At 40.2% G+C, this 24,244-nt stretch overlaps 2 protein-coding genes across 5 annotated transcripts in view; one reads left to right on the top strand and one right to left on the bottom strand.

Moving 5' to 3' along the window:
• Positions 1-259: 259 nt before the first annotated feature.
• On the bottom strand, positions 260-22,899 carry CNOT9 (CCR4-NOT transcription complex subunit 9). The gene is made up of 8 exons (XM_045560087.1): positions 22,503-22,899; positions 11,827-12,006; positions 10,188-10,303; positions 8,629-8,738; positions 7,365-7,474; positions 4,260-4,358; positions 3,954-4,045; positions 260-2,563 (listed from the first exon to the last, which is right to left on the bottom strand). The coding sequence occupies exons 1-8, from the start codon at positions 22,524-22,526 to the stop codon at positions 2,395-2,397; spliced, it is 900 nt and encodes a 299-aa protein (XP_045416043.1). The 5' UTR covers positions 22,527-22,899; the 3' UTR covers positions 260-2,394.
• A 209-nt stretch (positions 22,900-23,108) lies between these two features.
• USP37 (ubiquitin specific peptidase 37) overlaps positions 23,109-24,244 on the top strand; it is an 89,491-nt gene continuing 88,355 nt past the window's right edge. For 2 of the 4 annotated variants that reach the window (XM_045560088.1, XM_045560091.1), the window contains exon 1: positions 23,113-23,290. The gene's annotated coding sequence lies outside the window, so the exon portion shown is untranslated. Of the gene's footprint in view, positions 23,291-24,244 lie in introns of all 4 variants that reach the window. The other 2 variants (XR_006736972.1, XM_045560090.1) reach the window with 2 other exon arrangements.

The following is a 24,244-nucleotide window of genomic DNA, read 5'->3' on the forward strand; positions in this document are numbered from 1 at the left end:
ACTATAGCCAGAAATGAGGTTCTGTCCAAGCAAGAGATACTTTATCAGGCAAGGGGCACCATCCCAGCCTCCTAAACAGCTTCTGTATACCAGTTGGAGTCTCCCAAAAAATATGTCCATGAAAGTGACACCACCATCCTTTTGGCAGGGCAGTGTGTGCAGGTGGACAGAGGGTAGAGGCAGGCACGACAAGGATCGCTTGGCCAAAGTGCCTAGTTATCCCTATATTGACAGAATAAATCTCCAGCTTAAAGGCAAATTATTTTTACAAAAACAGAAGCATGTTTTATTTCAATCCTGTTGAGGGAGAAGGAAGGAAAACACAAAATTAGCAGAGGGGTCTCTTTACGTAATACACACATCAGGATCAACTACAAGGAATAATACCCATTCCACCCCTCCCCCACCAGCTCCTATGTGGGTTCCAAGGCCAGCTGAGAATAGATGAGACAAGAATTAAGACACTATTGGCACAGTAACATGGCCAGTGCACCGAAAGATGGAGAGAAGAGAATTTCCCAGGGAGCAAGGCCCTGGGCCTCAGCTGCTTCCCCAGTGGAGGGGGAATGGGAAAACTTTGGCTCAGCAGGAAGGCGGTTGTCAAAAGTCAGGGTTACCGTAGCTGGACTCTCCAGATAATAGACTATGGGCTGAAGGGAGTTAAGACGTCTATCCAGTCAATGCTGTTCTCTGCTTTCTCCAAGACCTCTCCTCTTCAGGCTTGACATTACTAAGAAGCTGGCCTGGTTCTCTTCATCTTGGAAGGCAGGGGAGTAAGTGCTTATCCTACCCTTCCTACATCTAGGGTACTTAATACTACTTTCTTGGCTCTACAGAGACAGAAGCCAACTAACAAGGCCGGCTCTCTTTGTGAAAGTCGGCTTGAAAGAGCCCTTGTGTTGGCAAAACTGCCTCTGCAAAGGTTTCTCTGAACCTGCCCCTTATAGACCCTCCCAAAATTGTTCCGATACACCTCAATTGTGTGAGATGCGGACACTCTCTAGAGTTGGATTACCAATCCCATCTTTGACTGGAGGTGGGGATGATAGAAGTGGAACAGGTGCTAGTGGGGGAAGGATTGGGGGAAAGCAAGGCAGTTTACACTAGGTTACAGATTCAAGCCTGTGGATTGTGAACAGAACCATCTAGAACTCCTGAGAAGGGGAATTCTCTGACACAATATGAATATTTTACTGGCAACCCTGTAATAATTCCTATAGACCAAAAGAAAATTTGTCAAAAACAAAAACAACAAACAAAAAAAAGACTAAGTGAGCAAGCAGAGTCCAGCCCTCCCTCCATCTTAAATCTGAATAAAATTAACTCATTCAGCTAATACTGCTTCAAGTACAATCATGAAGACAGATGGAGCTGCTGAAATTCACACTAAAAAAAGAATAGGATCAAGCAGCTTGTCACATTAATGCCAGGCACCCCCCTTTTAAAGAGTAATCCAGAAGGTATGTTTGAAGACTTGGACTGAAGGTGAGGTCCACCATTGCCCCTTGCCCCCCAATACCCTTTTCAGCATAGCTTGATGAATTAAGACGTCTGTTTTAATTTTAGTAGGAGGGAAGTAAAAGAAAGGAAAAGTACTGAAATTTGGAAAAGCTAGCAGCTAAAGCCAGAAACAAAGTTAAGGTCCTTGTGGCATTCAGGACTGGGAGTAGAAGAATGGGAGAAGGAAAGGAAATAGGCGGTGGGTGTCCTTTGGCTTTCCATCTTTCCCCTGCCTCCCATTCCTCCCAACCGCTCGATGCATCTATTGGCCTGCCAGAGGGGATGTAATGCACAGACCAACTTTTTATTCAGCTTATGCAGCTAACAGACTTGTAAACAGTGCCAATTGACAAAGTTTTGCTGAATATTACAGCTTGTGCCCACTAAACACACCTCTCTCTGAGATTAAAAACCAAAAAGCAAAGTAAACAAATACTGAGAGAGAGAATGAAGAGACACATTTTGAGTCTTCCAGGAAGGTAAAATAAAAAAACGCCACAAGGCTTGGTCCCAGGCGTTCACCATGCCTAGAGTGCTGCTGCTATCACGACTGTCTCCCCTCTCTGCCAGTGGCTACATAGAGGTGGGGGAGAAGGGTCATCTTGGGCATGCTGCAAATACAGCATTTGCTGGTGTTGACACCCTCCTGGGGCTGTGGTGGCAGACTGCTGTGACAGGAGCCCATTTCCTGGGAGTAGCAGAGGAAGCCCAGGTCCTCAGGCAGTCTGAGATGGCAGCCCATACACCTCAGCAGGGGTACTTTGCCCCTTTTCTCCAGCGCGGTTCAGCATTGAGGTTGTCTATTCCATCGGAGATAAAACCTGAGCTGTTTTTCCTCATAGGTTCCCCCTCCCTTCCCCAACTTCAGAGAGTAGTGGGAGGGGTAAGGGAAGATCACTGAGGGGGCAGAGGGATACCCCGGGGATCGGTGACCTGGCCCTCTTGCAGGTTCTTCACTAGTTGTGCAAGCCAGCGCTTCGTGGTGGTGTCATCCTTTAGCACCTGGGCGAAGGTTGTATCCTTCAGCTGGTCAGGGAGGCACTGCCTGAGTGCTTCACGTGCCCTACATCAGAAACAAACAAACAAACCAGGGAGACCAACAAATAAACCCACATTTTGTGGACAGGGAAGGGCCTCTTTCTTAGATATAAATATACAGAATGCTAGGAATCTATGGCTCTGTTAATTCACATTAAGAAGCTTTTAAAGTCCTCTAAAGCATATGTTAGGCATAGGCTCACAGATCTTCAGAAGCTACAGTCTGCAAACATTTTCTGAATGATGACCCACTGTAGAATTTCATGAAAAAGCAAACCGGAATAGAATGGCACGACAGTTTACTTCAATTCAAAGTGCTTTCTGATTTATTACAGTAAATACTGTCAAAATACTCATGTTAGAAATATATGAATTGATAATATTTTAAAAATCAGTATATTAACAGGGGATATGACCCCATTTATAATATGATAAATTCACAAATTTTAATTCTATACTAACTTATCAGTTTGTACCTTTACAAAAATTGATTCAGTTTTGTAGTTAAAAACCTTAATAAAAGATAAGGGGTAAAAACAAAAGTATGGTAGCAGCAGTATCATATGAATTTTGAAATGTTTCATTTTCTTTCAAAAGATGACCAGTAGAAAGTCAAATCTGAAAACCTACAAAAGGTAAATGTTAACTATTTATAGGACTATTTACAGGGCTATATTAAACAAAGTTATAGCTTTTATACTCAGACTAGTTTCCTTTTTATAAGTAGAATTTTAAATAAACACAATTTTAATCTTTGGTGAAAACAGGAACCACTGAAGAACAGGACAAAATGGTCAAAGAATTAGGTAGGGCTGAAGACTGAGTTCACATTTTATCAAATTATCCCCATGCCTAGGAACACAGAAATCACTCCATTATGTGGTTTAGCAGAATCTAAGCAAGTGGCTTTCGGTATGAATTATGGATTTACAAAGTAAAAGGTCAAACATTTCTAAAATGCATCATATCTACAATGTATGATTTCTGGCAGAAAAATTATGAACATAGGGAGATAAAATAATTATTTCAAGAACATTATAGGAATCAAGGAGAGAAATGGAAATATAATTCAAAAGCCCTCTGGGCTCTGTTCCTTTCCAGGAGATCTTTGAAAGTATACTTCTCTTTCTGACCACTTGGTAGCAGCAATAGAAAGCTCAAACCACAGGAGTAATGCATCAATTCCCTTGGAATTGTGCAGACTCTCTGGAATTTCAGACTAGGACAAAGAATTACAGTGGGAAGATACAATTCTAATGGATTTTTAAATTCAGACTTCAGATTTTAAAAGGAATTTAAGTTCTGTCTTAGACAAACTAAATATAGTCCCAATGATATAGGAGCTATGCCACAAGATGGGGAAGCTATTAAGAAGAGTATTTCCCTAAAGTCCTACAAATCCTGTAAATGTTTACCTGGGATTATCTGAAAGTCGAAGGTAACATCTCACTACATGCTTCAGCAGACGGGCAGAAGGCTCTTTGGATAGCTGCAGGACCATCTTACCCTGTTTCCCCCCAAATAGGGGGAGGGGTTAGAAAAAACACACGAAACACAAAATAATTCTAACTGACACCAGAGCAGATAGTCCAAGAATCATTATACAAGGTTCAAAAATTATTACTTCTAGTTAGAAGACTGAAGTTGCTCAGTGCCAACTACAAAAGGACTAAACTGTATGATCAGAAGTAGTTGCAAAGAGGGTAGATGAAAGAACTCACCAAGATCATGGCAACATGGGAGAAACGCTCATATGTCTGACATATATAAGCCAAACCAGTATCATCTAGGAGGATCTTCTGGAGGATGAATGTTGCAACCTGGAGTAAAACAAAACTAAGGAGTTCAAAAAGTTGCTCAGGCTCGTCTTCCAATTGCCTACTCATTTGCCCTCACACGACTTTTAATCAGAAAATTGAGCAAGCAGAGACCCTTGCATATTATACAAAACTTACTCTACCATATATGCATAGTACAAAAAAATTACCATATTGAACATTACTATATGCCAGAATTTTTCCTAAACACTTCACATGCTTCCTCTTACTTTTACAATAAATCTATGAGGTAGGTACCATTATTATTCTCATTTTACATAAAAGGGTAGGTTCTGGGTAATTATCAAATTCTTAAAAACTCAGAGATTTTCTTAGTTATTGAACATTTACTATGTGCTAAGTATAACTGCTGATCACATGCATTTGCTTTAATATTTCCCAAATGAGATATATTGTTTCCTTTCTTCATTGTTGAAATGTAAACAATGAAGTAGTTGGAGGAAAATATAATCTCCTGGTATGGGATATAAAATATGACCTAGAAGGTAATATATTTGGAAGAGAACAATGAAGTCTTACAGTGTCTTGTTACAAACTCACTGTAAGAGCCAGAATAAGCTACAACATTTGAATTACCATCTATACAGCAGTATTTATGAAAATGGTGATTTCCCTAGGAAAGACTCAGAACATAAGTAACTTTTTCAAGTTCCTTATTATTCCAAAGGGGAGAGCAGAGACAGATGGTAGGAGGGAGAGATTCCTGAATTTGTGTTGTGTGAGTAGAATGTAGAATATGCTATTTTCTTCTAAATTTTTTTCCTAAATAATATATAAAAATACCAATACTTATATAGTTATTCTTGTTAGCGTGGTGGATCAGAGCATAGTCAGATTGTTTGGGTTCAAATCTCAGCTCCATCATTTCTATGTGACTTTGGGCAAATTACTTAAACACTCTAAGCCTTCATTTCCTCATCTGTATTATGCAGATGACAATTGTGAGAAACTGATGGAATAATGTACACATAGTGCTTAAAATATTAATATAACTGGCACATAACAGGCACTTAGTAAATACTGCTGATTATGCAGTAATCAGCATTTATAAAATAGGAATATCATGCCCGAGAATACCAAGATCCCTTTTTACAATCTACACAGACTCAGGAGCATTACTTGCTAAATAACACTTATTGCCCATTCAATTATCACAGATCTAAATCATAGATTACCTTACCAATATACTGTGATGTTACTGGAATTTTAAACACTTATTAAAAAAAAATTCCTTATAGCAATTTGTTTGTGAGATCTTTCTTTTTAGAGACATGGTCTCACTCTGTTGCCCAGGCTAGAGTGCAGCGATGTGACCATAGCCCACGGCAACCTTGAACTCCTGGGCTCAAACAATCCTTCTCCCTCAGCCTCCTTGAGTAACTAGGACTATAGTCGCACGCCACCATGTCCAGCTAATTTTTTAAATTATTTTTTGTAGAGATGGGGTCTTGCAATGCTGCCCAGATTGGTCTTGAACTCCTTGCCTCAGCAATCCTCCTGCCTCGGCCTCTCAAAGTGTTCGGATTAGGTATGAGCCAATGCGCCCAGCTAAGATCCTTTTTAAAAAATATATACTTTAATCTAAGGTTTCATTATATCTCAGTCTTCTGTTGGTATTCAGGTAATGCATAACTTAAAGAATATTCTGTAATAAAGTAATTTTGGCACATGCTTTCCTATTGGAAGAATTTTGTCTTCATTAAAGAGATATCACCAGAGTAGAAAAAGGTCTTTTTCTGCTGTAGCGATAAGAAGCCAACTTAAAAAACCTACCCATAGGCATCTACTAATGAAAAATAACAGAGTATAGTTGTATGCATTCCAATATTGTCCCTGAAATCCACTGAAATTAACAAAAGGAACTAAAATTAGGGAAGAAATGGGAGAATAAAAGCATGAACATAGATCTACATTATCCTTTGTGTGTATAAGTAGAAAACTGAGGACAGAGGTGTAAATACCTCCCTAATACTGCCCTCCCCTCCCCCCCCCCACCCCCACCCCAACTGGTAGACTGGGTGGAAAAGTGTTTGGAAATATAATACCCGATTTCAAAGCTCAGGTCATATCACCTCTCTTTATATCCAAGAGACAAATAGCAATCCTCGATAGAAATGTTCCACAAGGAAACTTTTATGAAGGTATACCTTAAGAAGTAACAAGTAATAATTATCTACACCTTCAAAGAAATTGAAGAGAACATACACTTTTAAAAAACATTTAAAAAAAAGAATTCAAAAAGAAAATATACAAATAAGAGCTGAAAAGACACGAGACGTGAGAGGGCGGAGACTAAGAAAAAAATTTGAGTATAAAATCAAACTGCTACATATATATAGAATATTTCTAGAAGGATACAAGAAAGTGCTAATAGTGGTTATCACTGGGGAGAATAATTGAGAGGCTGAGGTAGGAGGAGATTTACTTTATTTGTATACTTGTTTATACTATTTGAATTTTTTTTAACTTCATGCATGTACTGTATATTTAAAATAAAAATTTCAAAAATAGCCAGGTGTGGTAGTACATGCCTGTATCCCAGCCACATGGGAGGTTGAGGGGGCAGGATGGCTTGAGCGCAGAAGTTTGAGGCTATAGTGTGCTACGAATGTGCCTGTGAATAGCCACTATACCCCAGCCTGGAAAACATAGTGAGCTCCTGTCTCTTAAAAAAGAAAAAAAAAGAAATCCTAGAACTCAGGGAGGCTGAGGCAGGAGGATCCCTTGAGCTCACGAGTTCAAGACCAGCCTGAGCAAGAGTGAGACCCCATCTCTACTAAAAATAGAAAAATCACCAGGGTGTTGTGGCATGTGCCTGTAGTCCCAGCTTGAGGTTGAGGCAGGAGGATGGCTTGAGCCAAGGAGTCTGAAGTTGCAGTGAACTATGATTACCCCACTGCGCTCTACCCAGGGCGACAGAGTAAGACTCTGTCTCCAAAAAAAAAAAAAAGCCAACACAATGTACAATCTAAGTTAAAAAGCACATACCGTTTTAGAAAGTTCACTTCCAGATTCCATAATGCGCAAACACAAAGGGATAATTTCTGTTGTCAATAAAAAGTTGATTACCTCTTGCTCATCTGTTTTCACCAGGGCCCCTAAAGAAATTACGGACAAAATTATTTTAGAGTCAGGGTTTCCAGTTAACATAGAACACAAACTGTGGTTTGTATGCAAGGGAATCAAAATCCATTTTTTTACCATTAACTATGATTTTAGCTGTAGGGTTATCTGGTTGAGAAAGTTCTCTATTCCTAGTTTTCTGAGAATTTTTAACATGAATGATGCTGAATTCTGTCAAAGGCTTTTTAAAAATTCATCTACAGAAATGACTATATCATTTTTCTTCTTTAGTCTATTGATGTGGTCAATCATATTGATGGACTGTTGAAAGCTGAGCCAGACATATTCCTGGGATAAACCCTACTTGGTTATGATGATTCTTTTTATATAATATATTGCTGGATTTGATTTGTTAGCACTTTGTCAAGGATTTCTGGATTGATGTTCATGGTTTTCTTTTCTTGTAAAGTCTATTCTTTTTTTTAAGCAGAGAAAGCTATCTGAAGGTCTTTGGTTTTATTATCAGAGTAATAGTGGCCTCACAGAGTTGAGAAGTATTCTCTTTTCTCCACGTTCTAGAAAAGTTTTGCAGAATTGCTTTATTTCTTCCTTAAACTTTTGATCGAATTCACTAGTTATGGCAGAATAGCTTAGAAGAAAAATAAACAAAAAAGACGGTGCCGTGTGTAGGTAATCCCAGTAACCCAGCTACTCAAGAGTCTGAGATGGGAGGATTACTTGAGCCCAGGAGTTCAATTGAGCCTGCGCACCATAGTGAGACCTCATCTCAAGAAAGAAAAGAAACAAAAGAAGGAAAGAAAGGAAAAGAAAGAAAGCGAGGAAACAAAGAAAAGAAAAGAAATTCCAAATTCTAACTCTTATTCCTATAATAATACTCTTTGAATTAGTTCTTATTCTTTACTCTCCTTATAGTTCCAGTAAATGTTTCTATATATACGCTGAATTTAATCCTAAATGTTGGGTCTCACAGCCTCACTAACAACACTTAGAATGGTGCTTAATAAGAGTCATCAAGTTCCTGATACTCATTTATTAGTGAATGAGACAACCTCAAAGACAAAAATGAACACTGGTGAACAAAAGCTGCAAGAGGTAAGACAAAACACCCAACTTAGACTATTATTATGAATGAGGATTTCAAGCTTGCAAAACAATCCTAATAACTTACCAATAACCCCAAGGCTGGTGAGCCGAAGATACTCAAAGGGACGTGTTTTGCTGACAGTGTGCAAAAAGGGGTACAAAAAAAGTGGGATGTGTGCTGCAAGAAATGCTGATCTGGAAGAAAAAAATAATCACATTCAGAGCTCAGAGCTGATTTCTAAGGATCTTAAACATTCAAATTTCCAGGTGGTTAATTCCGTAAGGACTATAACATTGTCAGAGCAAGGAATCCTTAGGAAAGAATGTTATTGGTCATAGATCTTGACCAATGCAATGATTGCATTCTCAAACGGGGTGATTTTGTCATCCCCAAGTGACATGTGGCAATGTCTAGAGACATTTTTGGTTGTCATGACTGAGGGTTACTGACTGCTATTGGCACCCAGTGGGCCCAAGCCAGAGATGCCATTAAATATTCTACAATGCACAGGACGGTCCCCTCCCACCTTCCTCTTCCCACTACAAAGACTTATCCAGCCCAAAATTTCAATGGTGCCAAGGTTAGAAACCCTAGTCTATGTCAAGATGGTTAAAAAAACACATGATTTTTCCTGCAACCAGTACCAAGTACCTTAAAAACTGATAAACTACCCCACGGTGGTTTTAAAAAAATAAGTCATAAAATGCTATTAAGTGTCCAAGAGATTTCCTAGATTACCTCTTTCACCTAATTTGTGACTGAATAATAATATTCACAGGTACATTCGAATAAAACCTTATGAATGAAGACAACAAAATAAAGCATCCATTATCAGGTTTATATGCTATGCATAAATGCATTGTTCTTTTTTGTTAGAGCATTTCAGATATACTAAGCATTCTGAAAACAATTCAACCTGCAGCTACTCTATCAGGCAACTAATATAGAAATTAGTCTATTACTTTATATTATTTATAGTTACACCTTGTAGGAGAGCTTTTTAACACTCAAAGTACTCTTATATTTTTGTTGAGTCCTTGAAAATAATTTTCTTAGTAACTTCTCTAAAGCTCTGTAAGGGCAGTGCCAACCTAGCACTTATATTTCATGAGGAAACTTGACAAGTAGAGGAAAGGCTTTAATAAAATGACTATTAAGTGTTTTCAGGGCCATAAGAGCCACAAAGCAGATTCCTGAACAAGATTTCCCTTTTCTTAATTTTTCAGATACAGCAGGATGGCAAAAAAGTTTTAAGTCAAATGCCATTCCCATCTGTTATAGAGGCTGTCCAAAATGGTATGTTAAGGATTCTGAAGTAAAATCTGGGTTCAGGGTGAAAAAGTGCTAGAAAAATATTTACTGAACTCCTATTATATGCCATACACTATGCCTCACACATGACATAGTGCCTACTATAGATTTGGGAAGAAGTGGCTCTTTGCCTGACACCTTTGCTGTGATGTGAACACTGCTCCTTTAAAGTTCACTGGGTAAAAATAAATAAGAGTCCTGAAGATAGATACACACTCACACACACACACCACACACACAGTGTGCCCTACTGCATGCCCTTCCTCTCATTATCTGGCAAAAGTTTAGGACCATAGTCGATAAAAACCTCCCCATTCACCCGAAGTATTTACCTGGTTTCTGGATGTGATGCCACACATTGCAGTAACGCCAGAGCATTGCAAACTCTGTTAGACTGGTGTGCTGTCAAGGTGGGTGGGTTGATAGATGGATAAATATTTACAATTTCCTAAAAAATGGAAACCAGCACCAGATGAACATAACTAATGTATAATAATTGATAACTAATCATAAAATGAATTCCTATGGTACTAAAGCAAAAAAAAGTAAAAAACCAGAAACCTCTTAATCTCACATATCTTACAAGAAATGAATCGTCAAAGAGGGAGAAATAAACAATGCTCCTATCCTTTCATCACAAACATACTCGACTGAGACCAACTAAGACATTTCCACATTTGTCTCTAGGAAGATTTTTAATGGAGGCTACTGGTGTCACCTCTTCTATCCTATAGCTGTTGACGCTTTCTCTAAAGGGACCCTTACATTTTTACAATCCCTCCCTTTGTCAGAATCTTGCTGTAAGTTATAGTTATGAAATCACTAGTCAGAAAGTGTTAGTAAGTCAACTGTAGTGACTTATAAAGAAGTTTGAGTTTGATTAGGTAGCAATTACAAAATGGGGGGCAAAAAGAACATGGGTCTATGAGTGGAAATATGTATAAACAACAGTGGATACATGTACTCTCTGTCAAATGGTGACAATCTGCAGAAAACAATTCTACTTATTTTAATTGTAGAACTTTTACAGAGAAAAATGTTCTTATAACAAAATTAGTTTCTTGGCTACATGCAGTAGGTATAAAATGTGAATTTCCTTAGCTTTGAAAAGTTAGTCTAATTATTAGGAATTTTGGGTAATACCTTAAAGGATGTCATTCTACTATCTTGGTATTTTGGGATTGTACAATATCAGTTTTGTTCCCACCAATGACCATTCTGGTTTGAACCAAATTTCAGTTATGTATCCTTTTTTTTGAGACAGGGTCTCATTTTGTTGCCTAGGCTACAGTGCAGTGGTGCCATCATAGTGCACTGCAACCCCAAACTCCAGGGATCAAGTGATCCTTGCACCTCAGCCTCCTGAGTAGCTGGGACTACAGGTGCACAGTACCATGCCCAGCTAATTTTTCTATTTTCTTTTTTGTAGAGACAGGCATCTTGCTATATTGCTCAGACTGGTCTTGAACTCCTGGCCTCAAATGATCCTCCTACCTTGGCTCAACTTCTAAAGTGCTAGGATTACAGGTGTGAGCCACCTATTTATTCTTTAATCTTACAGCTGTTATACCTTTAACATTTTCTTTCCCCAAAATATACCTTGCAGTCCTTACACCTTACTTTCCACCTTCTTCCCCCATCATGTAGATTTATCTTGTAGTATTCCTAAAGCTATATTTCTCAAAGTATAGTTCTTAGACCATCTGCACCAGAATCACCTGGGGGTGGGGAAAATGCCTGTCAAAATACAGATTTTTGGGGTCCACCTCAGACTGATTAAATTGAATCTCTTAGGTTGGATCTAGAAATCTGCATTTTAATAAACACCTTGAACTTTTCTAAAACAGATTCTTCTGAATGATAATGTTTAAAGAATCATCCCTCTAAAATTTTCAAATCTTTTGGGCAAAGGTAAAGAGATACTAAGTGTGATGAACAGGACTGAACTGCCACTCACGGATATATACCCACCTGTAAAAGTGCTGCAATAGTACCAAATGAATGCCACAGCATGGGTGCAAGGTCAGGAACAGATTCTCGCTTCTTACTTAGCTCCAGCAAAGCATTTTCCCTTGTTTCAGGACTGGACAGCTCGTTGATCCACTGATAGATCTTTTCTCTATCCACTTGAGCCAGTGCAGTGGGCACAGGCTTCAGGTGAAAACAAGACAGAAAACATGAGTTTATTAATGGAGCTTTAGAGGGAATAAATTTTTCATAAATACCAAGGGAGCTTTTCTAAATACATACATTTGATGTAAACTAACTCAACTCTTTGGCAGTTATTGATGAAAATCTAAAATGCACACATACTGTTTTATAACTCCATGTTCAGAAATTTATCCTGTAGGTATGCTCGGTACTAAAGATATACCAGGATGTTTACTGTTGCACAGTTTTAAAGGCAGAAAACTAACAAATATCTATCAATAAGCGACTGGTTAAATATGTATTGGTACATCTTTATAATGGAATACTATCTAGTACATGAGCTTGATGTGCTACCTACTGCACTAAGGAGGCATCTTGCAATTCTTTAAAAAAAGATAACTCTCTATGTACTGATACTAAATAAAAAACAACAAAGAGGTGCAGAACTGCACATATAATTTGCTTCCATTAATATTCTTACATATTTACATATGGGCCGGGCGTGGTGGCTCATGCCTGTAATCCTAGCCCTCTGGGAGGCCGAGGCGAGTGGATTGCTCGAGGTCAGGAGTTCGAGACCAGCCTGAGTGAGACCCTGTCTCTACTAAAAATAGAAATAAATTATCTGGACAACTAAAAATATATATATATAGAAAAAATTAGCCGGGCATGGTGGCGCATGCCTGTAGTCCCAGCTACTCGGGAGGCTGAGGCAGTAGGATCACTTCAGCCCAGGAGTTTGAGGTTGCTGTGAGCTAGGCTGACGCCACGGCACTCACTCTAGCCTGGGCAACAAAGTGAGACTCTGTCTCAAAAAAAAAAAAAAAAAAAATCTTATATATTTACATATGATCTTTATAGAAGGACACATAAGGAACTGTTAACTGTAGTTACCTCTAAGGTTGGGGATCTATATGGGAGACTTACTTTTCAATGTATGCACTAAAACCTTCAGTGTAAACTTTTTTTTTTTTACCATAATAGTTTTTGAGAGAGAAAAAAAGTTACATGTTCCCTGCTCATTAATGGTCCCTCCCCTGTAATTCTGACACCCCCTTCGATGGAGCAGAAAACCTGTATATTTGGAAAAGCTAATGATTCCTCCTAATGATTCTAATATATACTCTACATACATCCCTTTGAGAACCATTCATTACTTACTCATGTAGGAACTATACAAATTTATAGAACATGCTTTCATTATCATGCTAAAGAATCGCAATGTTCCCCTCCAAATTTGAGCATTTCTATCATTCTCCACACTCATCAAATAGCTTTGTGACCTTGTTTAAGTTCCTTAATTATTCTTATGTGGAAAACAGAACGGCAGACTAGAAAAATGATTATAATTGCTACCTATAAGCTGTCAACTTCTAACAAATTCATGGCAATTTCCTACCCCTATGCCCAATATTTTTTCAGGTAATTTCCCCCAAACCATGAGGAATAAAAGAGTAAACAGGAAAATAGGTATCTATACTTGCAAATGAGATCACTAATGCTCACAGGAATTAATTTGCTTAATTCACCTAGGTACCAAGTTGCATACTCCAGTGCTTTTTTGAACTACATTACACAGCTTCTCACAGTACTTAGAAGTTCCCACTACACTTTAGTGTGACAGAATGATGGCCTACCCATTGCACAGAAAGAAAGACAAGGAACAAAAAGAACTACCTTTGTTGAAGAACAGAATGAGGTACAAGATGGACTTTGAGGTGGACTCAAATTTACTCTACCAACTTGAATAATGGCCCTTTAAAAATGGAAGCTTGATTATATGCTTTTAGTTTGATGTTTATCATTTCACGTGCTTGACAATGAACCACAAGGTGTTCTGCTAAATGGACTGAAATACAAGACAGCATAAGCCTTAAGTGCCTTACATTAATCTGCTAAAAGCTGTTCTGTTACTCCCACCAGTGATGCTCCTCAAAGAAACATAGGCTCCTAAAGCAACAGTAAGATAGAAGGAATAGGGTAGCTTCTGCCCCCCATCCTCCACAAAAAGCAAAAGCAATATTGTTCAAGCACTTGCCCTTTTTATGCTGCTACAGACAGGCCCTCATCTTAGAAACTATTTTTGGAAATGTAATTCCTACTTGAAGATAGGGTATGTGTTTATTTAGAATATTACATCACCGTAAAAGCTGTGTGGAAACAGGCTAAAATTTTTAGCTTTAAGTTCCCTGCCCACAGTCTCTTGGATGATCCCACAAACCAGTCACTAAAGGAGGTCTCAAAGACACTGCTCCAGCAATACAGTACCTATCCTGATTAGCTGACCTTCCCCCAAATCTTGTCATACATACACCACGATCAACTAGAGCCAGTCTGTGACTTGTATTCCGGACTCCCATAGCCAATCCTGTCCTGGTAAGCCACCATTTAGCATACCATGACTCCTGAACATCAGCAAAGGAGATGGTACCCCTGGCAGTGGTGTGAGCACTCTAGAAGGCCAATACCTGCTGCCAGCAACATTCTACCTTGTAAGGCTACTTATGGGAAATGCAGCCTCCATTGGACTTTGGTTCTTTTTTCTTTTTGAGACAGGGTCTTGCTCTGTTGCACAGGATGGAGTGCAGTGGATCATAGCTCACTGCAGCCTCCAACTCCCGGCCTCAAGCGATCCTCCAGCCTCAGCCTCCCAAGTAGCTGGGACTACAGGTGCATGCCACCATGCCTGGCTAATTTTTAAAATTTTTTTGTAGAGACGGGGGTCTCCCTATTGCCCAGGCTAGTCTTGAAGTCCTGGGCTCAAGTGATTCTCCTGCCTCAGCCTTCCAAAGTGCTAGGATTACAGGTGTGAGCCACTGCGCCCTGCCGGAACTTTGGTTTTAAGGGAGCTAGAAGCACGTCTGCTGGGTGGTAATGTGGCCCTCTCAGGTACTAGCTTGGTGCTGTGGGTTCTGCAGCCATTCTAGCAATAGGAGGGCAGTTTGGTGCCAGGAAATATCTGGCATAGAGATCCTCCTTTTCATCATCCTTGTTGAATTTCACCACCAATTTAATAGCAGTTAAATCTGCTGAAGACCTGTCATAAGATGAATACAATTATTTTTTAAATAAAATTGGGAGCTAAAACATAGTGCTTACTCTGCCATGCACTGCCCTAAATATCTCTTTTTATAGATGAGGAAACTGAGGCAAAGAGAAGTTATTTAAAATTTAAATGGCAAGCCAGGATTTGAACCCAGGCAGTCTGGCAACAGAGCCCACACTTTTAAATGCTTTGCTAATACTGCTTCTCATCTGCCTGAAAGATCAGATCTGATCTAAGATGACTTTCTAATAAACTATTTCCTTTGATATATAGTAAATATATAAAAATCTCAGACAAAAATTAAAATATTATTGCTCTGAGCTCAATAGAAACTGAAAAAATACTCAGCACCATGAACATTATCATTGATGTTAAGAGAAATCCACTATTTATTGAGTTTACAAAGCACTTAACAAGTATCATTTTAATGGGAAATTCAGTAAAACAGTTTGACATGTTTCCCAATGTCACATTATGGTTCAGAGAGGGGCACAATTTAGCTAGTGAGAGCCATAGATATATCCACACACAAATGCACGTACAACAAAAATTTCATAACACACATATAGAAATTTCATTGTTTTGGAGAATAAAAGGGAAATTTTTTACATTTTCAGTTGTATATTTATATATTAACTTAGATTGCCAGATGACTGGTAAATTATTTTGGACATCATCCTAAATAAAAGACCACAGTATAACTCTAGTATCTCACTAGATCTTGATGGTAATAAAAACTCTAAATGTATCTTATTCTCCTTTTGATTCCCAAGGGTTATGTAGGCACACCTTTCAGAAAAACAGAAGAATTTGAAAATTGATGTCTTCCTAAAAGGAGATGGGAAGTAAAAGAAGAGTAGGGTGTGTGAAAGAAGAGAAGGAATTGTGTTGTATTTTTTTTTTAAAAAAAACATGATTTCATTTAATGATCACAAGGTGGTTATTAGCCACATTTTACAATTGATGAAACTATGGGTAGACAACAGTGGGCAGAATTCTTCCTCATCCCGCTCCCTAAAGATCACCTCTAAATCTTGCAGTTCAGATGCTACAACTCTTAACTTTTAATTTACAATGTATTTCTGAGGCTGTGGCTGATTTGGAACTCAATCTAGTAGTACACATTGCTCAGTGTCAGATAAGCAAATTCACCTGTGACTTTCCTATTGGAGATTACCTAATTTAAAAACATTAACAATAATAGCAGGGTACTAACCATGAGAGCAGAGGTTAACATTTTTGGAGGCCCAGATCCTTTCAGAATCAAATGAAAACTATGGATCTTTTCTTCAGAAAAATACAGAATTGCAAAAACACAAAAATCTACACATTTTTAGGGAATTCACAGATTCCCTGCAATGCATCCATAGACCCAGGATTAGGAATGTGTTTATCAAATTGAATCGGAAAGACCTCAATTTGCAAATAAATATATAAATGGCATGCACAATGGATTGGGGGCCTGAAGTGGCTTCAAAATCCAGTTTTGCCATTTTTAGAATTATATGACCTAGGGCAAGTTATTTAACTTTCCAAGCCTCCATTTTATCATTGTTTAAAGTGAGGGAACAATACTAAATAATTACCAGTCTTAGCTCTAAAATCTTAAAAATTACTTTAGTTTTTGTTGTGAGAAAATAGTATGAGGCTCTCTAAAAAATCAATTTTATTGAGGTATGATTTGCATACAATAAAAGTACACCCATTTTAAGTGTACATTTCAATGAATTTTCACAAATTTATATACTCATGTAACCACCACCACAATCAAAGACATAGTTCACTTTCATTACTCGCCAAGAGTTCTCTAATACCCCTTTCAGTAAACCCCACTCTCAGCCCTAGGCAACCATGGATGTTTCTTGCTATTAGATTAGGACTGCCTTTTCTAAAAATTACTAAAAAGAGGTAACATTTATTGAGTATACTATGTGCCAGGCACTATGGATTACCTTATTCTCAAAATTCTAAGAGGAAACAGGTTAATGGAGGCTTAGCATGTTCAAGGTCACACAGTGACCTTCTAAGTTGAAGAAATTATTTCTTAAGTATCTAACAACTTTCTTAAGTTTAATATTCCCTTATAACAACTCACTAGCAACTGGATTTGAATAAAGAGTGAGTTCAATTACATATCTGGACACATAAAATCATTATGAGAAGTCTGATTTAGATTATTAATCATCCTCAACACTTATTTCCAAGATTAGGAAAAAAGCTCTATTATACATTACTATATATTATTAATTGTAACCTGCTAAAGTCAGCAATCTTTTCCTTTTAACAGATGTGTTTTAAAAATATTATCAAAATTTAGGAATTGTTCCCTTTTTCTGTTTATTGGCTTATATATATGGACAATGTATTTCAAGGAACACTTTTTTTTTTTCTTTCAAGATAGCTTTAAAGTAGGTAAGACATTTACCAAAGTGAGTTACCAATGATTAACTCAAGTGTCACAAACAAACACAGGGTACTGACAGTTGGGTCTTCTATCACTGAAAGATCTTAACACTTAATGTAAAAAGTAGAAAGATAGACATTATTTTAATTAAAACACATCCACAGTTATCCATAAATGGAAAAGAAAATGATTTCCCCTCTTTGAGTAAATTACAATATTGATGTTGATGGTTTCACTATCAATATAACTTAACATAAAGGGCCTCAAACATAAAGGCCCAGAATAGCTGTTTGTTTTCCTACCAATATGTGATAGTGAATAAAGAAAAGAATGTGATCAGATTGAAATGGAGATTATTTTCCTAAGTCTGGAGGAGGCTCAACACGTGGCTTTTGGTGTCAATGTGACGATATTCCAAGAAAATGCACTTTCTAAATAGTGCTAAAAATATTTAATTAGCTGAATTACCTTTATAACTTTGTAAAATAAGTGACAGAATTTTTTTCTAAGTAACTTTTTAAAAATAGAAGTGAACAAGCAAGCAAAGAGAATTTAGGCAATTTGCCTAAAGCTTCAACAGGAGACTTGGGAAGAGACAGTGAGTTAGATCCTTCAGAGTACACGGTGTTCCTTCTAGTTGCCAAAGAGGAAGGCATCTGGGAGTCCACCACAACATCAATAAAAAGATATAAAATGATTAACGATGCTGCTGGTTGGGTGGAAAGCTAGAGAAAGACAAGAGTTTAGGGATGCTTGAATTGCCAGTGGAAATTAGTGGGAAATTTTTAAAAAATTCATCTCCCAAAGGCTTATCTTTGATTGTTTCACTAGCATAACATCCATTACAGAAAAGTTATAGCATGTGAAGATTTGTAGTTCTATTAATCTGAAGCAATCTCCAAGGTCCATACAAAGTAATTTGTTACTTTATCGAGGCAGAAATTAGACTGGCAAGGCTGAAGTGTGGGAGCAAATCATTTAACCAGTGAGTGAACCTAGCCAACCACTGAGCATTTCATTATTCTTATTTAATCTTTAGAATAATTCTGTATGGTATTTCTGTCCCTATTTACTACAGAAGAGAAAGAAGGAAATTATTAATATATCCCATGTTGGCAGTAATGAAGATGTTAGAATGTATTCTATCAAGAATGACAAGAGGCCGGGCACGGTGGCTCACGCCTGTAATCCTAGCCCTCTGGGAGGCCGAGGCGGGTGGATCACTCGAGGTCAGAGTTCGAGACCAGCCTGAGCAAGAGCGAGACCCTGTTTCTACTAAAAATAGAAATAAAAAATTATCTGGACAACTAAAAATATATATAGAAAAAATTAGCCGGGCATGGTGGCGCATGCCTGTAGTCCCAGCTACTCGGGAGGCTGAGGCAGTAGGATCACTTAAGCCCAGGAGTTTGAGGTTGCTGTGAGGTAGGCTGACGCCACTGCACTCACTCTAGCCCAAGCAACAAAGTGAGACTCTGTCTCAAAAAAAAAAAAAAAAAGAACGACAAGAGCGTACTATACATATTTCTAGTATAATAAAATACTACTAAGGAGCCAAAATTTAAGATATTTCCCAAACTATCTCAATTTCTCCCTCTAATGAATAACATCCTGCATTCACGTGTGATCACGTTCTCTCTTTTTTTTTTTTTTTAAGAGACAAGGTCTAGCTATGTTGCCTAGGCTGAAGTGCAGTGGCTATTCACACGGGCAATCATGGCACACTGTAGCTTAGAACTGCTGGCCTCAAGAGATCCTCTCATCTCAGCCTTCTGAGTTGCTGGGACTACAGGCATAGGCTACCAGGCCCAGTTTACATTCTCTTTTGATAGTACTTTCTATCTCCCTAGCTGAAGTGATGATTTACCCGCTATTTTAAAAAAGGACAATGGCACATATACATATTTTCACTATTAGGCAGAAAATAAGCATTTTCTCAAGTGACTTTGATTATTGTGGGCACTGTTATATGCATTAACTCTGTTTCTCAATTTCTAGTGAGTGATACACATCATAACTGTCCATTTAACCCAGATCAGAATAATACAGTCAGTTTGAGAGGGGTGGACAACGGGAGGTTGCTTGGTGGGTACAACACGTGTTGTTTCAGTGATATATGCACTGAAGACTCTGACTTCACCACAATGCAATATATCAAAGTAGCAAAACTGCACTTGTACCCTATGATTATATACAAATAAAAAATGGGGAGAAAGAAAACAAAATAGACTGGGTTCATGCCTGTAATCCTAGCACTCTGGGAGGCTGAAGCGGGAGGATTGCTTGAGCTCAGGACTTCGAGACTACCCTGAGCAAGAGTGAGACCCCATCTCTACCAAAAAGAAAGGAAAAAAAACCCACCCAGGCATTGCAGCAGGCCCCTGTAGTCCCAGCTACCTGGGAAGCTGAGGCAGAAGGATCGCTTGAGCCCAGGAGTTGGAGGTTGCAGTGAGCTACAATGATGTCACTGCACTCTACTCAGGGCGTCAGAGGGAGACACTGTCTCAACAAAGACCAACAAGGCAACTGAACACCCCTCCCCAAAACCTCCCACCCCTTAAAAAAAAAAAAAAGGAAACAAAACAATAAAAAATATAGGCAGTTTGGTCCAATGGAGGGCATGAAGGATTGAGAAAGAAGTAGCTCAACTTTTTTTTTTTTTTTTTTGGAGACAGAGTCTCACTCTGTTGCCCAGGCTAGAGTGAGTGCCATGGCGTCAGCCTAGCTCACAGCAACCTCAAACTCCTGGGCTCAAGCGATCCTATTGCCTCAGCCTCCCAAGTAGCTGGGACTACAGGCATGCGCCACCATGCCCAGCTAATTTTTTCTATATATATTTTTTAGTTGTCCAGATAATTTCTTTCTATTTTTAGTAGAGACGGGGTCTCGCTCTTGCTCAGGCTGGTCTCGAACTCCTGAGCTCAAATGATCCACCCGCCCTGGCCTCCCAGAGTGCTAGGATTACAGGCGTGAGCCACCGCGCCCGGCCTACAGCTCAACTTTTTATGTTTCAGTTTCCTAGTGAGAAATAAATATCATAGTGAATGAGTGGTACAAAGGGACTTGTCAGAGCTGCTGTGTCGTCCAAATAGCCTAACAAGTGAAACTGCATCTAAAAGTTCAAAATTCTAAATTAATATAATGCATTGTAAATTTAATTGAAGAAAAACATGTATTGAATACTTATTGTAAGCAATGTACTATAGCTTTAATGGGTGTTCAAAAGATGCATTAGGGAGAAAATGAAAATAAAAGGAATAGGTATATTGTTTGGGAAGGCACAGGGAAAAGAGTGGCTTGGTATCAAAGGTACAAATCCTTCAGAAGATGACGATGAGATTTTGAGAGATGGACAAATCAATCTTAGAAGAATTTCTCTTATTTAACCTGCTTCTCCTTCTAGCAGCAACATCATTTTCCAACTTGCTTTTTCCCAAATTAAATGGGAGAAGGAATAAGAAAGCTAGGTGATTACCATCAACTAACTGAGAGATATAAAAGGTACCGCTCCACTTTGAATAGTTACAAACGCTTAGAAACACAGTAACAGAGATACCACTAGCCTTGGAAATGACAGTAACACAATACAGATAAAATCTCAAAAAGCAGTTTTCTATAGCTTAGTCACACTTGGTTCAATTTTTCACTTTCTGTATTTAAAGTTAAGGCAATTTTCTTATGCTCCATTTAGTAATTACGTCATTTTGCCTGATAATGAAACTTCAGCACATTACTTTCCTTAAATCACTTCCCCTTGGTGAAACAGAAAAAGTAGAACTGGCCTTCAGACAAGTTTGTTCAAATCAAATGATCCCCTTTCCCATTATGGCTATGTGCTGTCAGTGGTTACCTCCCTTATCTATACTCATTCATTCAGCAAAGTATTTGAGTCATTACCTTGTACCAGGAACTGTCCTGACACTGGGAAATCATATAAAAAAGGACCCTCATGATCCCTGTCCCTGCCCTCAAGAAGGGGACAGACAACAAACAAGTAAATGAATACAATAATTACACATTGGAGTCAGGGCAGTAAAGGGGGCACTCTAACAAAATTAGAGGTTACAGAACTACTTTGAATAGGTGGTCAGGAAAGGCCACTCTGAGGCGGATTTAGGCATAGACCTGAAGAAAGTTGATCTGGATAAACAGTAAGTTCAAAGAGGAGGTACCAGTTACACTCACATGCTATATGTGTACGTGTGTGTAAGGAGGGTGGAGGAAGGGTAAGAAGAGCATTCACTCCAGGCATAGAGACCACAGAGTGCACCTTGGAGGAGAAGAGTGTAGGGTTAGAAAGGCAGCCAGAGTAGCTGAAGCTTAAGAAGCAAGAGACATAAAACGAGGTTGTAAACGTAGGTAATGACCACAGCATACAAGGCCTCGTAGGCCATGGCAAGGAGTCTAGACTTTATCTAAATGCAGTGGAAAGCTATAGGATTACTTCAGATAGGTGAATTACACGATCCGTCTTTCTTGTTAAAAGATCACCCTGGTAAAAAGAGATGTACGACAAAGGTTTTAAACGCAGAGAACCATAAGTCAGATGCAATAATTATGCACTTCTCCGGGCCTCAGGTTTTCCATACGTAAAGCAAGAGGTTTGAGCTAAAAGCCATTTCCTTCCTGCTGCGATGTGCCTAGGCGGTAAGTTCCGAAAGCACGAACCGCACCAGACTGACCACGAATTCCCCTCCTCCCGGCCGGCGCTCAGCACACAACCGGCGCCCTGAAACTGTTGGTCAGCGCAATGAATCAATGAATGGCCTGCCCCGGCCGCGAGGGAGGAGCTCCCGGCGCGGGACCAGGCCCTAGCCCTAAAAAGAACGCGATGTGTGGTGCAGGAGGCCGGGAGAAGGGTCCGGAGAGGAAAGCGGGGGCCGGTTCGACCACAGCCCAGGCGTGCCAAGGAGAGAAGCCCGGGCCTCGCAGGTTGAGGGCAGAAAGAGCCGGACTCGGGGCCCGACACAGGGAGCTAGGAGGAAAGGCCGAAATGCGAGGCTGAGGAAGGGTTCTGGGTCTAGGCCGGGCGGCCCTGCCACTCACCGCAGCCGTTGCCAGGCTGTGCATGTTGGGAGCGGCCGCCGCTCTCCTTCCTCCGCCGGACGACCGACCCGCGTCCCCGCTTCAGCGCCTCTGCCGCCAAAGATGTTGAGTCGCCGTAGCCGCCATCCGCCTCCAGCTCGCTCCGCCCCCTTCACAGACCTCTGACCTCTCACCCCTGACCCCGCCCACACAACCTGTTCCCGCCTCCTGGCTCTCGGCCTAGTTAACAGTACCAGGGTATGCTCTTTGGCCCCTAAGATTCAGTACCGGAAGGACGTCCACGACCTACTAGCTCCCTCAACGGCCGCCATCGAGCAGGTATCACCAGAGAGGGGCGTGAACTCTGACCCTTTTCCGGAGGCCAGTGAAGGGCGGGAAAAGACGGGCAGTCCCAGGAGAACACGTATTGCGCATGCCCGACTGGAGGGACATGGTGGGAGGTCGAAATTGGGTGAAGTGGAAAGTGCGCCTGCGTAGTAAGTCACGGCTGGGGCGGGGCTGTCCGGGCTAGGCAACGCTAGGTACTGGGCGGGGCGAGGGCATAGGTGGGGCGGAGTTTGCAGGCTTGCGCGCACGCGCCTGTTCTGGTCGCGTCTAGTGTGCGTGCGTGCGTGCGTGCGTGTTTGCGTGTGGTCACAGTTCCCGCCATCAGCCGCTCTCCCTGACTGGGGGAGCGAGCGGTCTCGTTCTTTCGGGCTCGGCGTCCCTTTTCTCTTTATTCCCAGTTCCTCCGCTTCCGCGCGGGCTTTCGGCAGGCCTGTCCGGGGGTGCCGGACCCTCAGGCTCAGGTAAGGCGGGCCAGGGTAGCTTCTCCATTGAGTCGTTTTCCCCACCCCTCCTCCCCCGTGCGATCCGCCCACTCGGCGTTCACTCTCCTGGAGTTCGCACCGCTGCTGCTCAGCCCGCCCCCAACCCCTCGACGCTTCCCCGGCCTCACAGGTACTCTACTTGGGTGTTACCCGCGCCCCCTGCCTTTCCCTCTCCTTTGCCCTGGTCTTTGCTGTCACTCGCTCCCTCCAAAACCTGAACCTGGCGCCTTTTCTCTGGGACTGTCGTCGTACGCCACTTGCCCCCTACTAAGGCCTGCTGTCTCTTCATGTGAATTTCCTTGCCGCACATCTGTCAGGCCTTGGATACGATACTCATTCACTCTCCTGAGTATGTTTCACTTTCTTTTTCTCAACCATCCCTCACTAAAAGGCGTGGATTATATTTTTGTCATGCTTTTCGTTCCTCATTTCTAGCCATCAGTTCAGGTTGTCAGGTTTATCTATTTTAAGCCATGATTCAAGAAAGGAAATGGTAATTGATTACAAAAGTCTTCTATTCTGGAGAGTTGTCCTATGGGTGGCTTTGTGGTAGTCCTCTTAAAATTTCAGTTCTGTAAACACCTTTATTGGGGTGGCAATGCCTGACAAGTCTAACTGGAAGAGATATGTGACAGGGGATGTCAAGTAGGATAGACTGGGTTGGAGAGCCAAGCAGAGTTCTGGGCTGGATACATAGATTCCTATATATGTATGTCATCTGGCATATTGGTAATCATCGAAGCTATGGATGTAGATGAAATTGCCTAAAGAGAGCATAGTGCTAGAACAGAAGGGAGCCTAGGATGGAGCATTGAGAGATTCTTCACGTTTAATAACTGAATAAAGAAAGATGAGTCTTGCAAGAAATGAAAGAAGTCATCGGAGTGTTGCACTCTGCTGAAAGGTAAAATTGAAGTGGGGCTGGAAAACCCA

The sequence above is a fragment of the Lemur catta genome, chromosome 8, assembly GCF_020740605.2.
Source record: "Lemur catta isolate mLemCat1 chromosome 8, mLemCat1.pri, whole genome shotgun sequence".
Taxonomy (NCBI): domain Eukaryota; kingdom Metazoa; phylum Chordata; class Mammalia; order Primates; family Lemuridae; genus Lemur; species Lemur catta.